At 34.9% G+C, this 24,212-nt stretch overlaps 1 protein-coding gene across 3 annotated transcripts in view; it reads left to right on the forward strand.

Moving 5' to 3' along the window:
- The window catches only part of Hook1 (hook microtubule tethering protein 1), a 62,328-nt gene that overhangs the window by 24,373 nt on the left and 13,743 nt on the right, over positions 1-24,212 (forward strand). For all 3 annotated transcript variants that reach the window (XM_031377877.1, XM_031377878.1, XM_031377879.1), the window contains exons 3-14: positions 3,086-3,158; positions 6,002-6,052; positions 6,932-7,064; positions 9,580-9,647; positions 10,566-10,628; positions 12,381-12,464; positions 14,077-14,243; positions 15,359-15,499; positions 16,414-16,615; positions 17,196-17,306; positions 21,989-22,076; positions 22,156-22,216. In XM_031377877.1, coding sequence (XP_031233737.1) covers positions 3,086-3,158; positions 6,002-6,052; positions 6,932-7,064; positions 9,580-9,647; positions 10,566-10,628; positions 12,381-12,464; positions 14,077-14,243; positions 15,359-15,499; positions 16,414-16,615; positions 17,196-17,306; positions 21,989-22,076; positions 22,156-22,216 — 1,242 coding nt within the window. The remainder of the gene's footprint in view (positions 1-3,085; positions 3,159-6,001; positions 6,053-6,931; positions 7,065-9,579; positions 9,648-10,565; positions 10,629-12,380; positions 12,465-14,076; positions 14,244-15,358; positions 15,500-16,413; positions 16,616-17,195; positions 17,307-21,988; positions 22,077-22,155; positions 22,217-24,212) is intronic.

The following is a 24,212-nucleotide window of genomic DNA, read 5'->3' on the forward strand; positions in this document are numbered from 1 at the left end:
GTTTTTAAATGTTAACAAATTCAGATTAATTGAAATCATGTAACTTTTCTCATTATAATGCAATAAAAGTTTTTTTTTAAAAAAAGAAAAAAAAGAAAAATACTCTTTACTTCCCACCTTTCTATTTTTTTAAATTTTTAAATTTTAATTTATTTACATTTCAAGTGTTATCCATTAACCAGTTTCCCCTGCTCCCAGAAACCCCACCCTGTTCCCCCTCCCCTTGCTTCTGTGAGGGTATTCCTCCACCCATCCACCCACTCATGCCTCCCCACCCTCTATTCCCCTACACTGGGGCATCTATGGAGCCTTCATAGGACCAAGGACCTCTCCTCCCATTGATGCCTGAGAAGGCCATCCTCTGCTACATATACAGCTGGAGCCATGTGCACTCCTTGGTTGGTGCCTTAGTTCCTGGGAGCTCTGGGGAATCTGGTTGGTTGATATTGTTGTGCTTCCTGTGGGGTTGCAATCCCCTTCAGCTCTTTCAGTTCTTTCTCTAACTCCTCCTCAGTGCAAGGGTTGGCTGTGAGCATCTGCCTCTGTATTTGTAAGGCTCTGGCAGGGCTGGTAAGATTTGCTGAAGGAGGCAGAGGCAGGAGGAGTATAGCCCAGCAGTATATCCCAGGAAAGCCTGGGCTATACTTCCCAACTTTCTTAAAATAATTTTCAATGTTTTATTTATATCTTGCTTTAAAACAATCTATTTGACCAAAGCCATGCAGTCTCAACAGGTACTTCTTGTTTGAAGGCACCATCGTTGCTTGATGATGGAATGTATATTTTGCTGCTTCCATTGTGAATTTTGTTTGTTTGTTTGTTTGTTTTTTGAGACATGGTTTCTCTGAGTAGCCCTGGGTGTCCTGGAACAGTTGTCTGAACTATGAGATTAGTCATGGGAATGCACTTAGTAATGGGTTCTGTAGTCCTTATCTTTAGCTTGGATATGTAATATGCATCTCTTTTAAACATACTTGTAGACAGTTCAGTTGTGAAAAAAAGATCATGGGGAAAAATAAACCTCTAGCTATTTTAGGTTTTTAGGGCTGCTGTAAGAGTGCCACAGGCTGTGTAGCTTCATACAAAACAACTTTCTTTTCTTACAGTTCTTGTAGTTAGAAGACTAAGTCAGTGTCGGAGGGGCTGTCCTCATTCCAAAGCTTCAGGGAGAGGATCCTCCTTTCATTTTCCAGGTCTGGTGGTCTTAGGCACTTCTAGAGCCACTGTGCCTCTGTTTGGCTTTCCTGTGTTTATACCTATGGCTGTTCCAATTTAAGGGCACTAGTTTAATCCTTGTAAGTCAGGATGATCTCTTCCTACCTTCATTAATTCAGTGAAGAATCAACTTGTTTTCTAAATAAGGTCACAATTTTAGGCACAGAGTTCAAAGAAGCATATCTTTTTGGGAAATGTGGCTCTGTATACTACTACCAAGAATGCATTCCACTTCCCTGGGAGAAAGGCTTACCTTTGTCTCTTGACAAGCTATATATGTTCATGTATATTTATATTTATCTTTTGGCTGGATATCTTTGCAATGAGGAGTGTGGTTCAGAATTGAAATATTCAGGCTTTGGTCATCAAGTATTTTTCATTTCTTTGGTATTTCGGTAGTTAAATGATAAACCATGATAGCTGGCATCATAATATTTACTAACTATATCATAATAGGTCCCCTTATATGGGTTATTTGTGTGTGATTGTCCATTTGCATGCTTATGGAAACCAGAGTTTGGTGTTAGATGTTTTCCTCAATCATTCTTTACCTTATTCTTTGAAATAGGCCAGTCTGTGATCTGGAGCTCACCATTTTGGCTAGGCAGTGAGTTCCCAGGATCTACATGTCTTTGTTCTCTTCTTATCCCAGTAACAGGTTAAAGACATGTACTGCCGCTCTCAACTTTTAAACGGGAGTTGCAGATCTGAACTCAAATACACATGTTTATGCACTGAACCGTCTTCCCAATCTTTACCTTTTCCTTTATAAACTGGGTATTTTTCTTTTCATGTCCAGTTTATCCATGAGAACTGAGGGTATAAAGAACTAACAGTTCTTTTGGAAGCCAAACAGTGAAGCTGGGATTTCTATTCATTTAGTGTGACTCCAAAATCAGTGCTTTGGTTCAGTTGTGACAGTAGAAGTCCAGTTCCTTGAATTCTTCGGATAGGCTTTTATTTCAGAATAGTTTGTAGCATTAATTGAAGGCACTGTAATTGTTATTAGTAATTAGAAATAAAATTATTCCTTCAAGTTAGCTGCTTAAATTCTTGAGAACACACCCTGGATGGAATGAAACACAATAGTAAGATTTTTAGTTAGTTTTATTAGAAAATAATTGGGTTGTATTTTTCTTCACTATCTCCTCCTTCAGGTATTTGTATCCTTTACTTCCTTTAGTAGCTTTTTCTCTAAGAGTCAATAAGTAATCTCCATATTGGTCTTTTTCAGACCCCCTTAGACAGGCTTCCAGGTTGTTCTAGAATATAGTCTGTTAATGTGCATTGTAGATGTTGCATGTTTAAAACTTTGTTAAATTCCTAACATTTTTGTGTGACAGTTATTTGTCTTGACCTTCAGTATAAACATAGAACATTATTTCTAATTAAAACAGAAATTTTCTTTAGTGTTTAGTGCTTTGCCATGTCCTAATGCATTTGAGGCAAATTACATTGCTCTTCTCCTTTGTTCTCTAAATAGGGAGATTGAGTGTATAACATATCCTTTGCCAAGTTACCCTGATATTTAAATGAAGGAATACCTCACGCAGAATCAGTGCTCCATGTACAGTAGATACCTCAGAGTACTGGAGTTTTTGTACTTTTTTGGGGTTGGTACTTTAGATCTTCTACCAGCAGAATGCCTAGTGTGAAGCGTTTAGTAAGTACTTGTTAAATTGCAAGTTAATGGCTTAAATAAGTTAAATTGAAAGGAAATTCCAAACTAAATATTTCAGAGTACAAAAAATTAGTAATTCATTTAAATCATTGCTAATCTCACTAAGGATAGTTTTAAACTGTAAATAAATTAAATAATTAAAGTGTTATAAAAACATGTTAAAGCTTAATCATTATACTTTTGTTTTAGTGACGTAGCTTGGTTCAGTGAATCTTGGTTAAGCCGAATTAAAGATGATGTTGGAGACAACTGGAGAATAAAGGTATGTAGAAGTGGATGGGGGTTGAGAGCACCATATGATGGAAGAATAGTGGCACTGAGCTCAACTCAGTGTTACGGGAGTTCATTGTTGTATTTGCATTAACACATATGGTGCTTTATACAAACTAGAGATACTTCAGAGAACAGAACCTCAATTGAAGGGGAAATGCCTCCATCAGATTGGCCTGTAGGCGTATCTGATTATCATTTCTTTTTGATTGTTACTGATGTGATAGGGCCAGCAGTGCCACCCCTAAGCAAGTGGTCTTGGGAGGTTTCAGAAAGCGTGCTGAATGATGTCCTGACTTGAAAGCAGTCATTCAAGCAGCTGTCCTTCAAGGTTTTGCCTCTGCTGCTGCTTGAATTCCTACCCTGACCCTCTCTGTGCTTGACTGTGATCAGGACTTGTCAGTCAAATAATCCCTTTCCTCCCCAACTTGTTTTGGCTATTGTCTCATCACAGCAAGAAGAAAGTAACTAGGACACCTGAGTTTATGCAAAAATAAACACCATTCATATAAATACAGAGCATTTCTGCCAACCAAGAACATATACTTTTGTCTCTTTAGTTAATTCTTATCCAGTGACTGGCCTCTGATGGCCATAGATCTGCCACTAGAATTCTTATTTCAAAAATTCTATATAAATCCAACCAAACAGTATGCACAGAGTAGTCTTTATTTACTCAGTATAATGATTTTGAGATTCATCTATGTTGCTTGTTTTAATAATTATGTCTTTATTATCATGTATTACATTGATTTAACAATATTTGTTCAGCTATTCACATGATGACATATTTAGATTACTTTTAGTTTAGGCTATGGCAATGAACTCCATGCACAAATCTTTGCTTAGATTTCATTTTTTGGGGAGAAATAACTTGGTGGAATGGCTAAATATTTATGTATATATATGCTTAACTTTGTAAGACTGCAAAAATAATTTTTTTACAACTATTTTACTGCTTTTAGTTTTCTTGTGTCTTGTGGGGCCTATGTTTGTTCCATAAAGGGTGTCTAATTTCTGTCATATATTTCTTAACAGTGCTATTGGATACTATGCTGATGAATACATACTTACATACATACATATATACATATATGTGCACATTTTAAAATTATTTGTCACTTTGTATATATGAGTGTTTTGTTTGTATGTCTGTTTGGGCACCATGTGCAAGCCTTGTGTATGCAGAAGTAGAAGAGGGCATTTTATCCCTTGGAAATAGAGCTACAACCAGATGTAGGGTGTCATGAATGCTGGGAAATGAACCCCAGTCCTCTGGAAGAGTAGCCAGTATTCTTAACCACTGAGTTTTCTCTTCAGTCCATATATATAATCTGTAAATGGTGTCTTACTATTATTTAAGTAAAAATACCCTTTCTGATGTTGAAAATTTGTTGTTTATATTATCCTCTCAATTACATCTAGCTTATTATCTTTCAGGTTTAAAGTATAGAAATCATTTATCTCATAGTTTTCTCATTGACTTTTTCCTGTTTATACCTGCTCTTTATCTTACTTCATGAAGAGGCTTGGATAATAAAAGTTAGGCCTGTTTTTTCTCCTAATATAAAACTGTCTTACTCATTTTATACATTATAAAATTTTTATTATTGTGTATATGCTGTGTATGGAAGTGTGCACATGCTACATTGTGTGTTTGGAGGTCAGAGAACCAATTTATGAAGCATGATCTCCCTTCTCATCTTATATGGGTTTAGGGATAAACATGTATAAGGCTTGTGGTTGTCCATCAAGTACTAGACGCCCTCTGCGGCATTCTCCAGCCTACACCCTACATCGACATTTTGATATGTTCTGCTCTTATTTTCATTTAACCCAAAGTAGATGTTCATTTTACTTTTCAATGTGTTTTGACTTGTGGACAGATTAGGAGTAACTAATTCAAAGTCTAAATACTTGTTATTTATGGAATTCTGAATTAATTCTAGTTTTGCAAGTAAGTAAAAACATCACACACCAAAATTAGTGAGACCCAAAGTCTATACAATGAACATATGCATAGTTAGAAATGACATTTGTAATGGAAGCAGTGAAGTTTCACATTAAAATTTATATTTTAGGGCTGGTGAGATGGCTCAGTGGGGAAGAGCACTGACTGTTCTTTGGAAGGTCATGAGTTCAAATCCCAGCAACCACATGGTGGCTCACAACCACCCGTAATGAAAAAAAAAAAAAAAGAAAAAAAAATTTATATTTTAATAACTTATACATTTTTTTACTTATCTATTACCAGAAGCAAAAAACCTTGACACAATTAGAACTAAAAAGCAATTAGCTTTATATCTTCTTTCATAACTTATATTATTTACCTGCATTTGGTGATATTTTTATTTATAAGTTTTTAAAAACAAAGTTTATAAAATAAAACCCATTTTTGTCCTAAGAACATACTTACCTTTAGAGTATTTTACGTTTACATTGATTTACTTTCATATTTATACTGTGACTTAGAGAATTGTCAAGTGCAACTGAAAGCAATATGCACCCTCATTTAGTTTCTAAGTATATGTTATGCCAGATTTGTTGATGGGGCAGTGTGTAGTTTTTGAATGTTCTGTTTCCTTTTTCCATGAGCTGCATAGGCAGGAGTTCTTAAGTGTCTCCCAATGATCCTGAGCTTTCTTTGCAGTTCTGATCATTTTCATTTGAATTTCTTTTATTAGGTTTACTACACATTTTTCTCTCTTCTTAGTGAGGAATTCAATAATGTTTTCTCATTTTTCTTGAAAAAGAGATTATTTCTCACTTTAATGTATGTCTTTCAGTATTAACATGAAACAAATGTATTTATTTCCTCTTTTTGTTCTACTTTAGGCTAGTAACCTGAAGAAGGTCCTCCATGGAATTACAAGTTACTATCATGAGGTATAGGAAACACCTGATTTTAAACACAAATACCAGTTGTTGACTGCTTGTTTTTTAGCATCATATTGGTCTGAACTTTATAATTATAATATTTATGTTGCCACTTAAAGAACACACAAAACTTGTGAGGATGAAGAGGTCTAAGGATTAAATGCATTGGGTTACCAAAGGAAAAGAAAGAAGATAATTTTCATTTTGAAACTTTGAATTGATTATTTTTATAAATAGAATGTATTGCATAATAGTTGGTAGCCTTTGAAGTGATTTTGTTACTAAAGAATTTTTTTTTATATTTCAACATTACAGAAATAAACTTGAAAGATTCTTAGAAGTTTTAATATTATGAGAATTTTCAGTGCTTTACACACCCAGTATCCTTAGAAACTTAATGTTTCAAGAAAATAGAAAAAAGACCAGAAACAGTCAAAGCCATTGCATTTGTTATTCATTTGTGAAAGTGCAGTTTATATTGTGAATCTAAGTGATAACGTACTGTCACAGACTGTTCAGATAGTCTGTCTTCCCTTTAGGTTGGATAAGTAACTTTGCCTATATCAGTCTTCTGGGCTAACATAATCCTGTTTACTGTTTCCTAGGCAAGCATTTCTATTATAGTAAAATAGCCTGGGTCCCCCTTAACAAACCCTTGTTTTTCTAATATGAGGTCAAATATACACCAAACACAATCAACCAGAGTTTTGAGAAGGGGCCAGAATATTGCTGACTTGGCTTTGGTCAGTATTAGTGACTTGTGATTTCTTAATTTATTTGAGTTATTTCATGAAGTTATTTTGAATTAGTTTTTCTTTAAATAACAGTATAAATTCTTTGTAGCCTATGTAAATGAATAATCTAATTAATTTATTTTTAATTCTTCAGTTTTTGGGGCAGCAGATTTCTGAAGAACTTATCCCTGATTTAAATCAAATCACTGAGTGTTCAGATCCTGTGGAGCTTGGGAGGTTGCTTCAGCTAATTCTAGGCTGTGCAGTCAACTGTGAAAAGAAGCAAGGTAACAAGCGAGTTCTAGTCACTTGACGGTTGTATTTTCTAGAGATAATCTATATTGCTAGTTCTTGAGGATGTTATCTTCCTGCTGCCGGAGGGCTGAAGTCACCCTGCTGTATAAGCTAGATCTAAGTTCTAGACCTCCCTGTTTTTAGCAATGAGTTCTCCAGTTCTTGACTGTCCCATATTCTGGTGGTCAGTGGCTATAAGGCATATTTAGTTGAAGTAAGTAAAATCTGATGTTTGGGACACATATAGTCAATAAGATAGACTCTTAGGTAAATATTTTTCACAATAAAATATTGTTACTAAATTATAATAGAAGATTTCTTCAAATTATATATTGCTCTGTTAGAAAAACAATTGTCCACTGTTTTCCTTTGACAAATGGACAGTGGTATTAATGAAATTGGTGCATTACACTAATATATATATGCATAGTAATTTATATGCTTCTGAGCACAAAATATCATAAGAATAACTGGGTAGACTTGAGTCTCCTTCCTAATGGAAGCTTGAATCAGCCTGGGTGGGAAAAGCTTTGATCTTGCTTCTGTGTGCTTCTGTGTGCTTTACACAAATCTTGGCCTTAGTGTATCTCCTTCATAAAAATTTCTGCATGCTCAAGAAAGGATACAAGACAGGTAAATTCAATAAGAACAACCTCAAGAAATGTTAAATAACATGAAATCAACTGTAGTTTATAAAATAGATGCGTGCATCCACACACCCACACCCAGACACCATAAACCTTTCTTATCCCAGTACCTTCCATTCAGTAGCTACCTTTTCACAGGACCAAATAATCAGTCTTTTTGTATTACTTCCAGAGGACATTAAGATCTATGTTGTTATTTTATGAAACTTAAGAATTTTTACTCATGCAGGTTAAATGACCCTAGCTATTAGGAAAATCACAAAGAATAAATAAGGTTTAAACTAGTACTTATGTTATAGTTGTGGTTCTTTTATTCTTTCATTAATACTATATTTTTGCATGATTTATGTTTCCAAATGTTACAGACATAATTCATTTTCAGAGAAGTAACATTTCACTTTAATTCTTTTTCACTTTGGTATAATTTAATTTGTTATATTGGATCCTTTCATTTTCTTGTGAGTGTATCATGCTTATATTATAAACCATAATTCCTTGGAATTGAGTTTGTTTTACCCTAAAATTTTTACTATACTATCTTATTCATAATTTAGCTTAAGTATTATTAAGTATTCTCATCTTCATATTTTTGAAAGGAAATTTAGTTTCTGGAGATAGAAGTGGTTTATTTAATAAGGAGTACACATAAAGACACAATTTAACTTTCAAAAGGTGTGTTTGGGTTAAAACTTAGGTTTGAAGAGCTAAATAAAAACTAGTGGACTGAGCATGTGGTTTAGCAGTAGAACTTTCACTTATCATATTTGGAGCTCTGGATTTCCTCTTCAGAGTTGCACAGGGATTCAAAATTGGAAAAAGATAACCAAAAATTCTTAAGAAATGAACCCACTAAATTTATGGCTACAAAACAACTCTGCACTTTTGTGAGAATTGGCTTAATTATTAATATTGTCGTTCTCAAAGGGGAAGATTATTTTTGTGTAGATGTCATCAGACTTGAAACATTTCATCACCTAGGTCATTAAAGGAAACCATTGTGTCTTTGGTACATTTTCCAGCTAATTCTCTTTCTTGTTTGTAGAATTTAGTGATCATATGCATACCATAACCTTTTAGACTCTTAGCATCACAAGAGAAAGGAAGAGTTAAAGGACTTAACAGGAGTCTCTAAAACAATCAGTAAAACCCAAAGGTATTAGGTAAATTTGAGGGTTCAGGACAATAGTTGTAGGAAGATTGCACAGATGAAGTGGACTTATATCTGCAGATATCTGAGACATTCTTTGATTAAGGTCCTCATTTCTTTTCTTTAAAAACATTTTTTTAAGATTTATTTATTTTATGCATGCTCACTCTCTTCATACACACCAGAAGAGGACAACAGATCCCATGACATGTGGTTGCTGGGAGTCGAACTCAGGATCTCTGGAAGAGCAGTCAGTGCCATCTCTCCATTCAAGGTCCTCATTTCCTACCTGAGTGAATCACTCTCACGTACTTTATATGTTTGTGGAAAGCTTTAAAATCTTGTGAGAATTAGTGGATGCTAACCAGATGTTGCAGAAGGCTGCATATGTACCTTTGAAAGCCTTCCTGGAATACAAATGGTACAACAAAAGTTTCTAGATCTAAAGTTGGAGAGTTACTATTAATAGTTTTAATATTACTTCCAGTATTTTTTTCTTTTACCAAAAAACTAAAGGCTTTCTTTTTTGACCAAAAATAATTCAATTACTAAGGTAAATATTTTCATCTAGCTTTTAATAGGCATGTTAGTGAATTAGTATATTTGCATGAAAAATAATTTATAGCTATTTAGTTTTCCTACTTTGATTATTGAGTAGTTAAGAAATTATATAGAGTAGATTTTTAGTATAAATTTAATATTTTTAAATTATAGAACATATTAAAAATATAATGACCCTGGAAGAATCTGTTCAACACGTGGTCATGACTGCAATTCAGGAGGTAAGTGATACCATCTCCATGTGAGTATGAAGACCCTGAACCAAATGATGTAAAACTTCATGTAAGTTTTTAACAATTAGAAATAAGTTAAAACCCTTCTAGTTCAGTGTAGAACCCCTAACTCTAAAAACCAGTTGATATTTAATATTTCAAAGTACTTTTATTTTATTTTGGAGCTCAGCACCAAACCCAGGGTCTAGTGATTGCATGTTCTAACATGGAACTAAATCCCTAGACACTGAAAATAATTTTCAGTCCCTTCCATTAATAAGAACAGAGTCATCAAGTCTACTGCATGTGGAACTTCCCATTTCTCTTCTTCTTCCTGCCAGCCAGAACAGTGCTCCTGGCAACCTCATGTATGTGGGTCAGGTACATTTAGAACTTTAGACTTCGGAAAACTTAGATTTTGGAGCCAAATAACCTGAATCTAAGACTCTGAGTATATCAGACATAGAGAAGGGATACCAAATTCTTGGGGTTTAGAATTGGCTCTTAATCCTGGTTAGAATCTTGGGTGAAAAGTGTTAGTATATGATATTTGAATTTGAATCATTTATGAGGGGCATGATGGTAAACCCTGTAGTCCTAACATTAGAAAGATCACAAGCTTGAAACCAGCTTAGTCTACTTTGTGAGAATTTTATATGAAAAGAAAGAGATAAAAGAAACAATCTCCATTTAAAAGCGATTTTTAATATGTCCCCAAAAGCTTGCAGTGAATTTATTCTTAATCTTATCATGTACATCCTCAAAGATTCTTATTTGGTTCTACCTCTAATAAAATTTTTACTTGACTAATGTTCTAAGGATCATTAAGACAAAAGAAAGCTAAATATAAGTCAATTTACTTTCATGTAAATAGGTTTTCTAAACATTGCACAAGTGTGTTTAACTTTGCTATTTTCATTTTCCTAGTTGATGAGTAAAGAAATAGTGATCTCTCCTGCAAGTGACACGGTGGGAGAATTAGAGCAGCAGGTAAGACTTCATTGCATGAGGAGACAGTTGACAATGTTGACAGGAATCCTCTACCAGCTATTTTATAAGACTTAATTGAGTATGGTATTCCCTTCTGTAGAACTGAATCTGATTTACTATAAGATCACACTTGGATATTAATATGTATTTGCTAATGAATGTAAGTAGTGATAGCTTTTACTGTTTCCTGTTATCATACTCAAGAGACAATGTCACTAAATATTCTACCTGACCCTTGATGTGTCACATACGCTCACATACACAATGTCTATCTTTTTGTCTGAGATTGAACAAAGTGCTCAAAGACTCAGGATCCTATGATAGCACTTTTTACTACAGAAAATGACCTTTCTCCATATATGTAGCCTAATCTAGGCGTTCTAGAGAAAGAATAAAAGGAGAGGCCAAATGCATTTTTAGGTATTTCTTTTATAGACATCCAGCTTCTCCTCCCCCATTGATAATATTAGGTATCTTCCCCTGCATTTCTTTATCTACTTTACAACCCTATCACTGAATCCTCCTTCTCCTGGTTCCCTACTTAACATAGTCCCTCCCTCAAACCCTCTCCCTTTCTCCTCTGAGATGGTCGAAGCTCCTCCGTGGGTATCTCCCCACCTTGGCACCTCAAATCTCTATAGGGTCAGGCACATCCTCTCCCACTAAGGCCAGACAAGGCAGCCCAGTTAAAGGAATGGAGTCCACAGACAGGCAGCAGATTTAGTGACAGCCCCAACTCCAGTTACTGGTGGACCCACATGAAGATTGAGCTGCACACCTGCTACATATGTATGGGGTTCTAAGTTCAGCCTGTGTGTGCTCGTTGGTTGGTGGCTCAGTCTCTGAGAGCCTTCAAGAGCCTTCAAGGTTAGCTGACTCTGTTGGTCTTTCTGTGGAGTTCCTATTCCTGCTAAGGCCCTCAGTTCGTCCCCCAAATCTTCCATAATATTCCCCAAGTTTCATCCAATTTTTGGCTGTAGGTCTCTGCAATCTGCTTTAGTTAGCTGCTGGGTAGAGCCTCTTAGAGGGCAGTTATGCTAGGCTCCTGTCTGCAGACATAACAGAGTATCATTAATAGTGTCAGGAATTGGTGCTTGCCTGATCCCTCAGTCTCTGCTCCCTCTTGGTCCCTGCATTTCTTGTAGACAGAAAAAATTTTGGGTTGAATGTTTTGTGTGTGAATTGTTGTCTTTATCCCTCCACTGGTGGTTCTGTCTGGCTATAGGAGGTGGCCACTTCAGGTCCCACATTCCCACTGCTAGGATTCTCAGCTAAAGTCACCTCCATAGACTGGGAGCCTCCCCATCCCAGGTCTCTGGCATGTTCCATAGATGTCCCTGCAACCCCCAGCCACTGATTGCCATTTATTCTCCTGGTCCTCTGGGCCTTTTTCTGTTTCTCCTCACACTTGATCCTGAGCCCAGTAAGCACCTCAAGAGTATTTCAAATTTTTTGATAGAAATTTTGTTTAAATATAAGCATACTGTTTTTAGAACATATTTTCTATAATGACTTAAAAATTCAGTCTAATAACCTTTAAAATAGTTCCTCAAATTTTTCATAAAATTCTATTTCTGTGAGACCTTATCTTTAACTAGTAAATGTCACACCAAGGCAACACATGAAGGCTCATTAGTTAAAAGGTGAATTTTAAACATTATTTCTAATATCATTATACATGTGTTGACAGAAGGACTTATTATTCTGATTTGCTATGCATGGTCTATTGAGAATTATGTTTTTTGGTTTCAGCTTAAAAGGGCTTTAGAAGAGCTTCAGGAGTCCATAGCAGAAAAGGAAGAGCTGAAGCAGAGGTGCCAGGAACTGGATATGCAGGTATGGGCAGAGAAACCTGAGTGGAGAAAAGAGTTCTTTGTAAATAATTAAAACTACCAACATGCTCTGAAGGGTGGTTTTCATTTCATAGAAGAGATATCTAAATGATTCCTTAACATTTAAACACAACTTTTATAAATATTTTTCTGTTTTGAAAATTGTTGGCTTGATTATTCTTTGAGAAAACCATTATATTAACTGGAGAATTTCATGATGAGAATTCAGTTTTGTATGTTGTAAGATTGAAACTTTAATTTACTTATGCTATAATAGGTTTTAAACATTAAATGTAATAATTTAAAGTTGTATTAATTAATGCATGACCTGCTAATAGAGTGTGTATTCCCTCTGGTTCATTTGTGTGTGTGTATGTATGTGTGTTTGTGTAGTGTCATGTTTATCTGTTATGTAATTCCTGTATTAAGCAAATGTGGTATGATCAAATGTTGGGTCGACTGAGTAAAGATATAGTTGTTCAGGTATGGCAAAACTGGCCTGCAACTATATCCATGTGCTCTAGAGATGGAACTTGGATATATTTAGTATTGATATGAACAAAGTACTAACATTAAAGGTTTTCTTTTATCAAGTGAGATAGTATGTCTCCTCTTATGTGTATAAAAATTAAGTTTCATGATTATCAGTAAACCAGGAAAAGTGAGCATAGTGGTGTGTGTGTGTACATGCATGCATCTGTCTGTGTTTCTGTCTGCCTGTGTATGTATGCATATGTATGTGTGTATTTGCTCTGCTGAGTATTAAAACCATGTTTCTGTAAGTGCATTCTGTGCCTCTCAGGTTCTGTGCCACTACAGTACTGCTGCATACTCCTAGAAGTTTTTAATGTCTACAAGGAGGCTTTATTTATTCATTTATTGACTGATGGAAAAAGAGTGGCAATATTTCTTATGTCAAGTATCTTACTATGTATATGCAAATATCCCCAAATCTTAAATGCTCAGAATAGGAATCCTTGAATCCATAGTGTTTATATTCTTTGACCCCATAGTATTTATTTATATCAGAATAGCTCCTGCACCCCTTACATAAATACTTACATCACTACTCTTAGGGTCAATGATATTAGAATCACTTAGAGTTTTTGACAAGTGGTAGTCACTGAACTATGTGACAAATATGGCAGAATATATTGACTTTAGAACAGAATGTTGCTTTTAAAGTTATTCTCCTAGTGTTCTCAGCCTATCTATAGACCTCATTTGTATCTGTTACAAAGCAAACTGAGTACTCTTTCATTTTTAAAGTAAGATTCATGCATTAGTTAGTTCCAAAACAAGAATTAGTTCAGGAACTCCATTGAAGCAAAACAATGGGGAGGCTGGTAGTGAAGGAATAGAATGAAGTCAAGGAAGCTGTGAGAGATGACTCAGTTGGTAAAGCCTGGGACCTGAGTTCAATCCTTAGAGCCTATGGAAAGGTAGAAGGGGACTGATTCCACAAAGGTGGCCTCCAAAAGGTACGCAGTGGGATGCCCACCCATAGAATATTGGTAATATATATATATTATACACTCCCCCATATAGATGTATAATTAGAATACAGAACTCTCACCTCTTCAGTGGTTGTTTTGCTATTGATGTTTGTCTCTTAGGTGACTGCACTTCAGGATGAGAAGAATTCACTGGTCTCTGAGAATGAGATGATGAATGAAAAGCTTGACCAGTTGGACGGCTCTTTTGATGATCCAAATACAGTGGTTGCAAAGAAGTATTTTCACGTACAAATACAACTAGAACAATTACAAGAAGAAAACTATAGGTAGTTTTTTTTAGTAGAAATTGTTGAGTTTTATTAAACTGATATATAAAGCATATAAACATCAAAAGCTGATGATTGACAACTATATGTGCTTAGGACTTTGATTAAATTACATCTAACAAAAATACCAAATGTTGTCAGTGATGCCTTCCTCACAAGGCTCAGTGAGGTTAAGCAGGTAGGATATGTACATTAAAATTAAGACACTCAGAGGTATAAGCCAGATGTTGGCTAGAGGCAGTAAGAGTTCAGAGGAGGGGTTCTGAGGTCTTAGAGAGAGTGCCTCAGTAGAAGTAAATTCTGAATAAAAGAGTACAGATCTTAAGTTAAAAAGATGCTTTTCACTATAACGTTTTGCCCTTTGAAATAAACATTCAAAGGTCTTATGTTTAGTAACTTTGGTTGTTTCTGATGGGTTGACTACTGAGCCTTGTCTAGCAGGTATTCAGATTTTAGGGAGATGCAGATTCTTTAGCCCCTTTAAGCTTCAGCATATTTCCTAAAAAACCACAACATAATAATTTGTATGGTAATTTGGAGGTTTTATATTGATAAGGTGTTCTTAAATAAATTTTCAAATTCAATTAGTTGTCTCAATTTCTTTATAATTTTTCTCTATCAAAATTGAGTCCAGCATGCTTTGCTAACTGATGCGTGCTTAGTGGATGCTAAGTCTGGTCTGCCGCTCGCATTGGATTTTGATGCTGTGCTCGCCTAGATTTAGCCAAGTAGACCTTTGTTTCCTTTAAATGTCATCTTTTTAGTACTTTTTTTTTCTGACATAGCAATATGCCTTAGACTAATTGTCCTTAATTTGTCATTCTGTGAGATTTAATACTTACTTCTGTACATGTTATACATTTAAACAGTAATTACTATCTATGCTTTTTCTTTATGTTTGTCAATTAAAATTTCTGTTTAAAACTGATATAGAGGTAAAGTGAAAACCCAGAGCAGCACTTACCTTTCAGTTGTTTCAATATTAACAGCTATGAGTTACCTTTTAATTTTTCCTCTTCTGAATGTGGAATTTATCTCTGTCATACGAACTTCATATCAGTATGAAGACAAACGATGGAAACTACATTAAAATTTATTTGCTTTCTTCTTTTAAGGCTTGAAGCTGCAAAAGATGATTACCGTGTTCACTGTGAGGAACTTGAAAAGCAGCTGATTGAACTTCAGCACAGGAACGATGAGCTGACGAGCCTTGCTGAAGAGACCAGGGCCCTAAAAGATGAGATAGATGTTCTTAGGTATGGCCAGTCTGCCTTGTTGTGCTACTTCTAAGTTATTGTTTAAATAGTTTGAGTAATTTGCAGTTTTACCAGAGCTCTTAATATCATCCCTGTGTATTGATCAGTGATCGCTTTATTGAGACTTCTGGGTCATCTTCTGTGCTCATTAATTAGAACTGCAGTTTAAAGATAACATTTAGTTCTTGTTAGGACAGTTTCAGATCAGAATCCATAAACCCAAAATGATAATATTTTCTTAGAATTTGGTAAATGATACATTGTTACATTTTGGGAAATTAAGCATAGGTAATTCTCATGTTCTTTTCTGGAAGGATTGTTAGTGAGATATACAGTGTATGCTTACTGACTATCTATGATATATTTGGGAGGACACCTTGTAGAAGTTGGCTCTCTTCTCCCCATGTAGGTTCTGGTGACTAAACTAAGAGGTCAGGTGTAGGGGGGGGGGGAAGCACCTTCAGCCACTGGGCCATCTTGCTAGGACTCTGTTACTATTTTTATGTAACTTTTTTCCATTTTAAATGCACATTTGAAAAGAAGTCATTATAGCTATTACTTAGTGATTTGATTTTTTTCAGTTCATTTTTGCTTTAACCCAGTAAATGTCGAAAAGAAAAATGCTTCACCACACAAATTTATCAATTGAGTCAACTTTGTAAGCATATAGAACATGTACATTTTGATAAACTATATACCCAGTATTCCTGGGAACTACAGATAGCTGAGAATTATTTAATCATGTGTTCAAATTTTTGATACATTATGCTAAAAGTCTATCAATCTACCAAATCTGGAGTAATATAATATATGATGACTGCAAAAATAATGAACTTGAAACTTAGGCCTATATCTTTGTTATTGTCTAGAAGATTCATTTTAGAGCTGGAAAAAAACGTGTTTTATTATTGTAGGGCTACCTCAGACAAAGCAAATAAACTGGAGTCAACAGTGGAGGTATATCGTCAGAAGCTACAAGATCTAAATGACCTCCGCAAGCAGGTGAAATCTTTACAGGAGACAAATATGATGTATATGCATAACACTGTGAGCTTGGAAGAAGAGCTGAAGAAGGCCAATGCAGCTCGTGCACAGCTAGAAACATATAAGCGCCAGGTGAGACATGTCTGAATATCTGATTGATGCAATTAGAAGTTCAGTGTTGTGATTTCATTTGCTTTTTTCAGAGTGATTCAGAAGTTAGAAGCATCGAGCGTAGTTTTTTTGTCTACTTCCAATGAATTTTTTCTTTCTACAATTGTCATTTAAGGGATGCTTAAATAATCTGATTTTCCTGCTTCCTACACATTTTTACTGTCTTCTGAACTCTTCAGGTTTCCTGTTGAACTTTCATTGTCAGTGTTTTGTTATTTGGATAATTGCCTAGACAATGATAGAGAATGTAGTTCTACCTTCAGATCCTCTGTTGTGCCATTTATCAAACAACCTAGAGAAATATTAAAGTAGAACTACTTTTAAATATTATTTAATTGTATTAAATAAATTAAATATATTAATACTACTACTTATAAATTAAGTATATTAAAATAATATATTGAATTTTATCTAATTCTTATTTTGATGTTCTATTTTTTTGAATACTTAGAATTTTATTTCCAATCAGGCTATTTATTCAACTTTGCAAGTTTATGAGTATCAAGAACTATTTTCCTTCCCTTTTTTTTTCTGCCCAAAGGTTCAGGACCTTCACACTAAGCTTTCCTCTGAATCCAAAAGGGCAGATACACTAGCATTTGAAATGAAGAGGCTTGAAGAAAAACATGAAACTTTACTCAAGGAAAAAGAGGTGATCATAAATGTTTGATATGGAATGTGTCTTATTTTTAGCTTTCGATAGCCCTAATCCTAATCCTTAACCATATTTTCTTCCTAATGATTTTCTAGTGCCTTGCCTTAAAGTTTTAAATCCCTTTTTAGTTGCTATATCAGTATACAGAAGAATGGGTTGATTTTTTTAAAATTTTTTTTTTTTTGGCAACAGTAATTAAGAGGCTCTTTTTTCTTCAATATGTAACTTTTTGTTGTTTTTGATGGAGGATCTGTTGATTATAAAGGACTGGGTTTATTCATGGTTATTGTGTTCCATTCCACCAGTCAGTTTGTCTGTTTTTTGTAAGTAATGTGATTCTGGTTCCTGTGGCTCTGAAGTATGATTTATTGTCAAGTATTGTGATGCTCTCATCATTCACTTGGTTCAGGATTGCTGTGGCTCTTCAAGATCTCTGTGCTTTCATAGGAATTCTAGCTTTTTCCCATTAATTCTTTTGTGAAAATGTTGTTATCATTCCTTCTATGGAGTTGCATTGAATATGAGTAATTTTGGGTGGGTTAGACATTTTAGTAATGTTCAGTGATTCTTATATAGAATACTAAAGGGTATTAGAATTCAGAAGTTCACTAAAGTTGTAGGACAAAATTAGTACCTGCTTTATGCACTAATAGTGAGATTATTGCAAAGAAGTCATGGGAAAAAAGTCAGTGACAATAGCTACAAAATAAAATACATAATACTAAGCTTAACCAAGAGGATATAAGAGCTCTGTGATGAAAGTTAGAAGATGTTGATGATAGGAATTGATGGTGACATATAACAGAATGGAAAGCTCCCCATTTTCACACATCCTTTATTCAATTCCATTAGCTTTTGTCAAGAGGGATTATGAGGTAGCAGTCATAGGTCCTCTGTCTTAGAGCATGGTTTTTAACCGGCGATTTCAGCCAGCCACTTTAAAGCACGAACTATAAACAGGTTTATTAGTATATATAAACATACCATGTATTGTCCTTCTTTAAAGATCTGCTGTTCCAAGGGTGTCATTTACTTATTTGCTGTGACAGGATACCTGGCATATATGCAAACAGGAAAGATATATTTGAGCTTACCATTTACTGTAGTTTTAGTTCACAATGGCTCCTTCTTTTGGCAGGCCTGTGGTAGGATTGAATATCGTTAAAGCAGTGACATTTTAGAGGAATAGATTTTTCACCCAATGATGGTGGTAGGTAGCGAGAGGGGAGCACAGGAGGACACCAGAACAAGTGCCAAATCTGCCATGACATGGCCCCAGCATCTGTTTCCTCCAACTAAGCTCCAGCTTCTCTTCTCACCATCTAATATGGTGAATCTACCAATGATTAATCTATTCATTTGTTCAGGGCTCTCATAATCTAATAATCTCTGAATTGACACCCCAGCCAGCCACTTGCTGATATTCTAGACATAGTTCAGTGGAGTTGAACATTAAAGTGAACCATCATACACAGCTTTAATATATATCCACAGAACTGAGACACTACCACCACCACCAAGTACTGTGTGCTTGAGTCCCCTGTCTGTCGTTCTAAGCAACTGTTTATATATGTTTGCTGTCTCTGCATTTTTTGGCCTGTGTAGATCATACAGTGACATGACTGTAGGTTTTGTGATTATCTTGTTCAGTGTGATCCATATTTTAGCCCAAGCTTTATTCTTTCTGGAAGGCAGCAGTGGGGGCTTAGCATTAGTGGTTTTCAGAGACAAAACTTGGCTTTGGGAGAGTAAGAATTGCTTACTATCAATATTTTTTATCTTACTTAATTCTTTGCTCTGCTGTGGCCAGAAACTTTTGGCTTCTGGAGATTAAAACCTGTTGTTTAACAGAGATGGACTAAGTAAAGCAACAATTGTTCTGACTTTTTGTTCTTTTCTCCCTAAAGCCTCTCACTGATCAGGATTTCTGAATTAGTAAACTCCTTGAGAACCAGGAAAAGAATGTCATGCATGCATGTGGAAAGAAAACTCTTATGCAGACAATATCCACAGAAAAACACATTCATATACACACATACTCTGGTCTAGCCTGACCATGTATCTCATCAACTTTACAAGTTTCATTCATATTTACATACACACACCTATACCTACATATGCATATATATTGCACATATATAAATTTTTTTGGTGGATGGGGCAAAAGTCCCCATGAGCAAATTTCAATGAACAAGTCATTCTGGATGAAAGATAAACTCCGTTTATTCCTCAGAGAAAGAAAAAACCTGTACCTTTTTATTTCTACAAGTAAGAAAAAAACCCTAAGAAAAAAACCTCATCCTCTTTATTACTGAAAGAAAAAAAAAAACCTCATTTTTCTCTTGGTGAAAGGAAAAGCCTTTTCCTATTCATTGGTGACTTAAAGAAGCCTTCTTGTAAGAAAAAATCTCTTCTTATTGTTTTTCTTAGTACTTGTATTTTCTCTGGAGAATAGATTACATTCAAGTGTCTTTATATCCAAAAAAGGTTCATTGCAAGTTCGAGACATTAATTCAAGCCAATAAATTGAATAAGGAGTTTCAGCAGGGATGTTTACATGCATTTCCATTAAAACTTCCATTAAGTATTGAACTAAACATTATCTGTCACTAGCTCCACAAGTTCATTAAAAGTTTAAAGCAGTAGATTTTGTGTCATAAGTTAGCATGGCTTTGTCAAGAGGCAAATCATCTGCTTGTCTCATTAGTTTTGAAGTTTTGTATAGATAAATCATGCCAATATTTTTTTGTTCTTGTACTTAAAGTAAATTGTCCATCTCAGTTTAATTACCTTTAGTTATCAGATAACAGTTTCACAGATAGCCTAGAAGTTTCCCTGATCATAAATGTGTCTCAAGCCTGCATTATTATCCTAGTGTAATTTCCCCATGAAACATGATGGTTTACAGAAACCAAATTGTAGCTTTCTTCTATAGATGGCTCCAAATTACTTGTATAAATTTAGGAATTCTATAGAATCATCATTAGGAATTATGAAATCATCAATTTGTCTACATAGCATTACTGCAAGTGAGTTTATCATCTTTATTGATCTACAGAAAATCTGCATAATAGGGTGGGCTAATTCCTAGAAACTATTAGACTAATTTAATAATGACAGGAAAGACATAACAATAACAAGAATCAATCCTAAGATGAGCTCTCTTGAAGGCCTTACAGTTTGGAGTTTTGCCCATTGGAGCCATGCAAAAGGATGGCCCGTCTCCAGGAAAGTCACCTGCTAGCCCTAGGCTCTCCTAGGTCATTCTGACACTATCTCGTTGAATGTACTATCTCGTTGAATGATGTCCATTATGTTGATGCAGCATGTTTTATTTGTCTAGTCAACAGTGTGTAGACACTGGGACTCATGCCATCTTGGAATGTTAGAAATTGGTCTGTTCACATGTTTTTGTGTGGTTGTTTTTTCATTTCCCTAGAACATACTAAGAAAGGTGGCATAGTGACATGTAATATGTATATTTTTCTTTATCCTTGCCAATACTTTTCTGTTGCTTAGGTTTATTTTAGCTATTATTATTTTAGCTATCCTACGGAATGTGAAGTGGTATGTCAATTTTTACTTGTGTTTCCATAATGACTAAGGATGTTGAGCAAGTATGTATACTTTATGGCTGTTTGCCTACATAGTTTTTTTTATAAAAGGGTTCTTAAGATCCTTCCCCTGTTTTATTTCAGTTGTTGGCTTTTATTGTGTAAGGAGTTTTTTAATGTATTCTGGATGTTAAGTGCATGACCATTTTGGAATTTTGGTTTCTTTAAAGCCATAGCAATATTATAGGAATATGTTTTTGTTTTAATCCCAGGTGTGGGTCTATGGGGCTGCTTTAGACTGTGCAGTTACTTGACTATGATTTGCCTTGTGCTCTAGCAGTGATATAGTTTTGCCAGCTGCAGATAGTTGCTGTGACTGTGTGACATTTGGAATTTTGGGAACTTTTCAGAGGGTATATAAAACACTAGAGCCCAGAGTGTGGTTGTTGGTTGTTCGGGGGTGGGGGCGGTAGGGGGAGTTGGATGCAGTTTGTTAGTAGTCGTGCTCAAAGATGAAACAAAGGGAAAGAAATTAGATTGAGACACCTCTCTGTCTCTCCCCATCTATCCTTCTTTCTTTCCTATCTACTGTTAGGTGGAGAAATTGGATGGGGGAGATAAAATGTAGAAAAAGAAAAACCCACAAACTATATTAGAGAAGCTACAGTTAGGTCTATAAAAAGAACAGATTCAGCAGGTCTCAGAGGCTTACTACTGATGTCTCAGAGGCTCACTGCTGAATAAGCTCACACTTAGTTCTTTTTGAACTCTGCCTGGCTAATTCAACTTAGCTGTTCTGGCTCAAACTCCTCTGTATGGTGACTGCTTCAATCTGGCTTCTCTCAGCTTCTCACTGAATTGTTCTGCTTAGCCTCAAACTAGCAATTAATTCTAATTTTCTGCTTCCTTCTTATTCTCTGACTTCAGCTGCCTCTGCTGATGTGTAATAAACTGCAGGAACTCAAAAAGAATTCAACTCCACTGTACTGTACATATATTCATCCATACACAAAAGTACACACACATACACACACACACAAACACACACTCTTATACTCTCATACACGATTACCATCTACTGGCTGATTTGGGGTTGTAACTATGGATAAAACAATTCTTTTCTAGCGATTGATAGAACAGCGTGACACTCTGAAAGAGACGAATGAGGAGCTGCGGTGTTCAAAAGCACAGCAAGATCACTTAAACCAAGCTGGTGAGTTGGGTAGATTTACCTTTATTTTTCTAATGACTGAAATATACTGATGACACACTAATTGATTTTCATTGCTTAGATGCATCTGCTACAAAAAGTTATGAAAATCTTGCTGCTGAGATCATGCCAGTGGAATACAGGTAAAGTTGTACTGATTGATAATCTATATCTGATAGTACAAGCGCTAGTTCATTTTTTCTGTCCTTTTTTACATATGTTTATCTTTAAGCTTTACTAAAAGTTTAATTATTTAATAAAAGTGTATTACCATAGAACCAAAAACAACTTTAATTTTTCACTCCAGAAATTTAAAGAACTATTAGAAGTTATTGACAGAGTAACAATTTAGTTTTTGTGACATGGTCTGTATTATATTGAAACCATTTTTAACTTTTTTTAATTCTGAAAAACTCAATATATGACATTCAGATCCATGTGAGTAAAATAGAAAAGTTGTCAGTGGCAGTGGGAAAATTAAACAAATTATAAATGTAGGTAGTCTCTCTCAGTCTATCTTTCATCCTGGTTGTATTTATGGTGAATTAGGTATTTTACCTATCCACTTATAAAATACTCTGCAGCTTTTGCAAGAGTCAGGATTTATTTATTAAAACTCAGATTAGTCCTTGTTTAATTTTATTAAGATATAATCCATCTACTTAAAAATAGTTTGCTGTTTCTTATTGTATTCAGTGTTGTCACTGCCACGCTGAACATCACCATTATTATCTGATTTTAGAATGGTTGTTATTGCACCTCCAAGACATACACCCAGGAGCAATTGTTTCCCATTCCTGCTACCCCCATTTCATCCCTAGATGACCAGTACCAGCTGCTGTTTATTAATACTTTATATACAAGGAATATATAGTAGGTAACTTTTAGGAACTCAAATATTTTTTTGAGTTTTTCAGAATATTATAGACAAATAATACTGAAGTTCTCTTTGGCACATTTAAACTTTACAGACAAGACTATTGCTACCACCACAAAAATTTAAAAATACATCCAAAGCAAAATCCTAGAAACTAATGGCCTAAATTTGTAACCTGATTTTTCTTGCTAGATTATAAGACCATGTGCTTTGTGCCTAAAATTCATATAGCAAAATTTGCTTTACTGTACATTTTAGTAAATCATTTTAAGAAATATTACATAAGACAAAAAAGCAATATCATTATAAGCCTCTGAATATCAGTTTTGTAAAGTGAGAATTGCTTTCTTTGTTGTTGAGTTGATCATTATGCTAAAATCAGTTTTTCAAAGATATAGAACTTAATTTTTAGATTGATGTTTTTGCTATTTAAAACAACAAAAATTTGAATTTGTTGAAAGTAATTGCTTTGGGAGTATGAGATTTGGAAAAATGAGAAAGTATACATTTCCTATTTAATATTAAAATAAGCTTTAATTTTGCATCTCAATATGAAAAGTACATTAAAACATTTATATGAACCATTAATGTAACTTAAAAATATTTAATATACCATATATGTGTGCTACATTTATATCATTTCCTGATTCCCTCTAGCCTTTGTGTACCCTTCTCATTCATTCGCTCTCTTTCTTTACTTGTCGTGGTTACATATTTAAACAAATCTTACTTGCTCAGTCCATTTACTGTTGCTGATATTTGAGTGTTTTGGGTTTTCACCACTTGGAACTCGATAACCAATTAGAGGTTCATTCCTGGAAAAGACTGATTCTCAGCAGTGTCTCAGTCATATCTTTGTCTTGTGATTTCCCTATCTCACTGATGGCTGTCATTGGTCAGGTTTTTTTAGGCAGTCAGAAAGTGGAGATTTCATGTATGCAGTTTCCCTGACTTACATCAGAGATAAATTTCTCAGCAGACATATCTTCATCCTCTGGCTCATGCAATTTTCCCAGCATATTTTCTGCAATGTTTCCTGAAGCTTAGATGGAGGATTGTGTTGTAGATGTATGAATTGGGGCTGAGCACCCTGCAATCAGTTATTCTCAACATTTTGGCAATTTCTGGCTTTCTGTAATGGTCTTCTGCCTTAGCAAAAAGAAGTTTCTTGGATGGGAAACAAGAGGTACACTTATCTGTGGGCATAGGGATAAATATTAAAAATGCATTTAAAGCTAAGTATGGTATCTCATGCTTTCAAT

The sequence above is a fragment of the Mastomys coucha genome, unplaced genomic scaffold (genome assembly GCF_008632895.1).
Source record: "Mastomys coucha isolate ucsf_1 unplaced genomic scaffold, UCSF_Mcou_1 pScaffold18, whole genome shotgun sequence".
In the NCBI taxonomy this organism is placed as follows: Eukaryota; Metazoa; Chordata; class Mammalia; order Rodentia; family Muridae; genus Mastomys; species Mastomys coucha.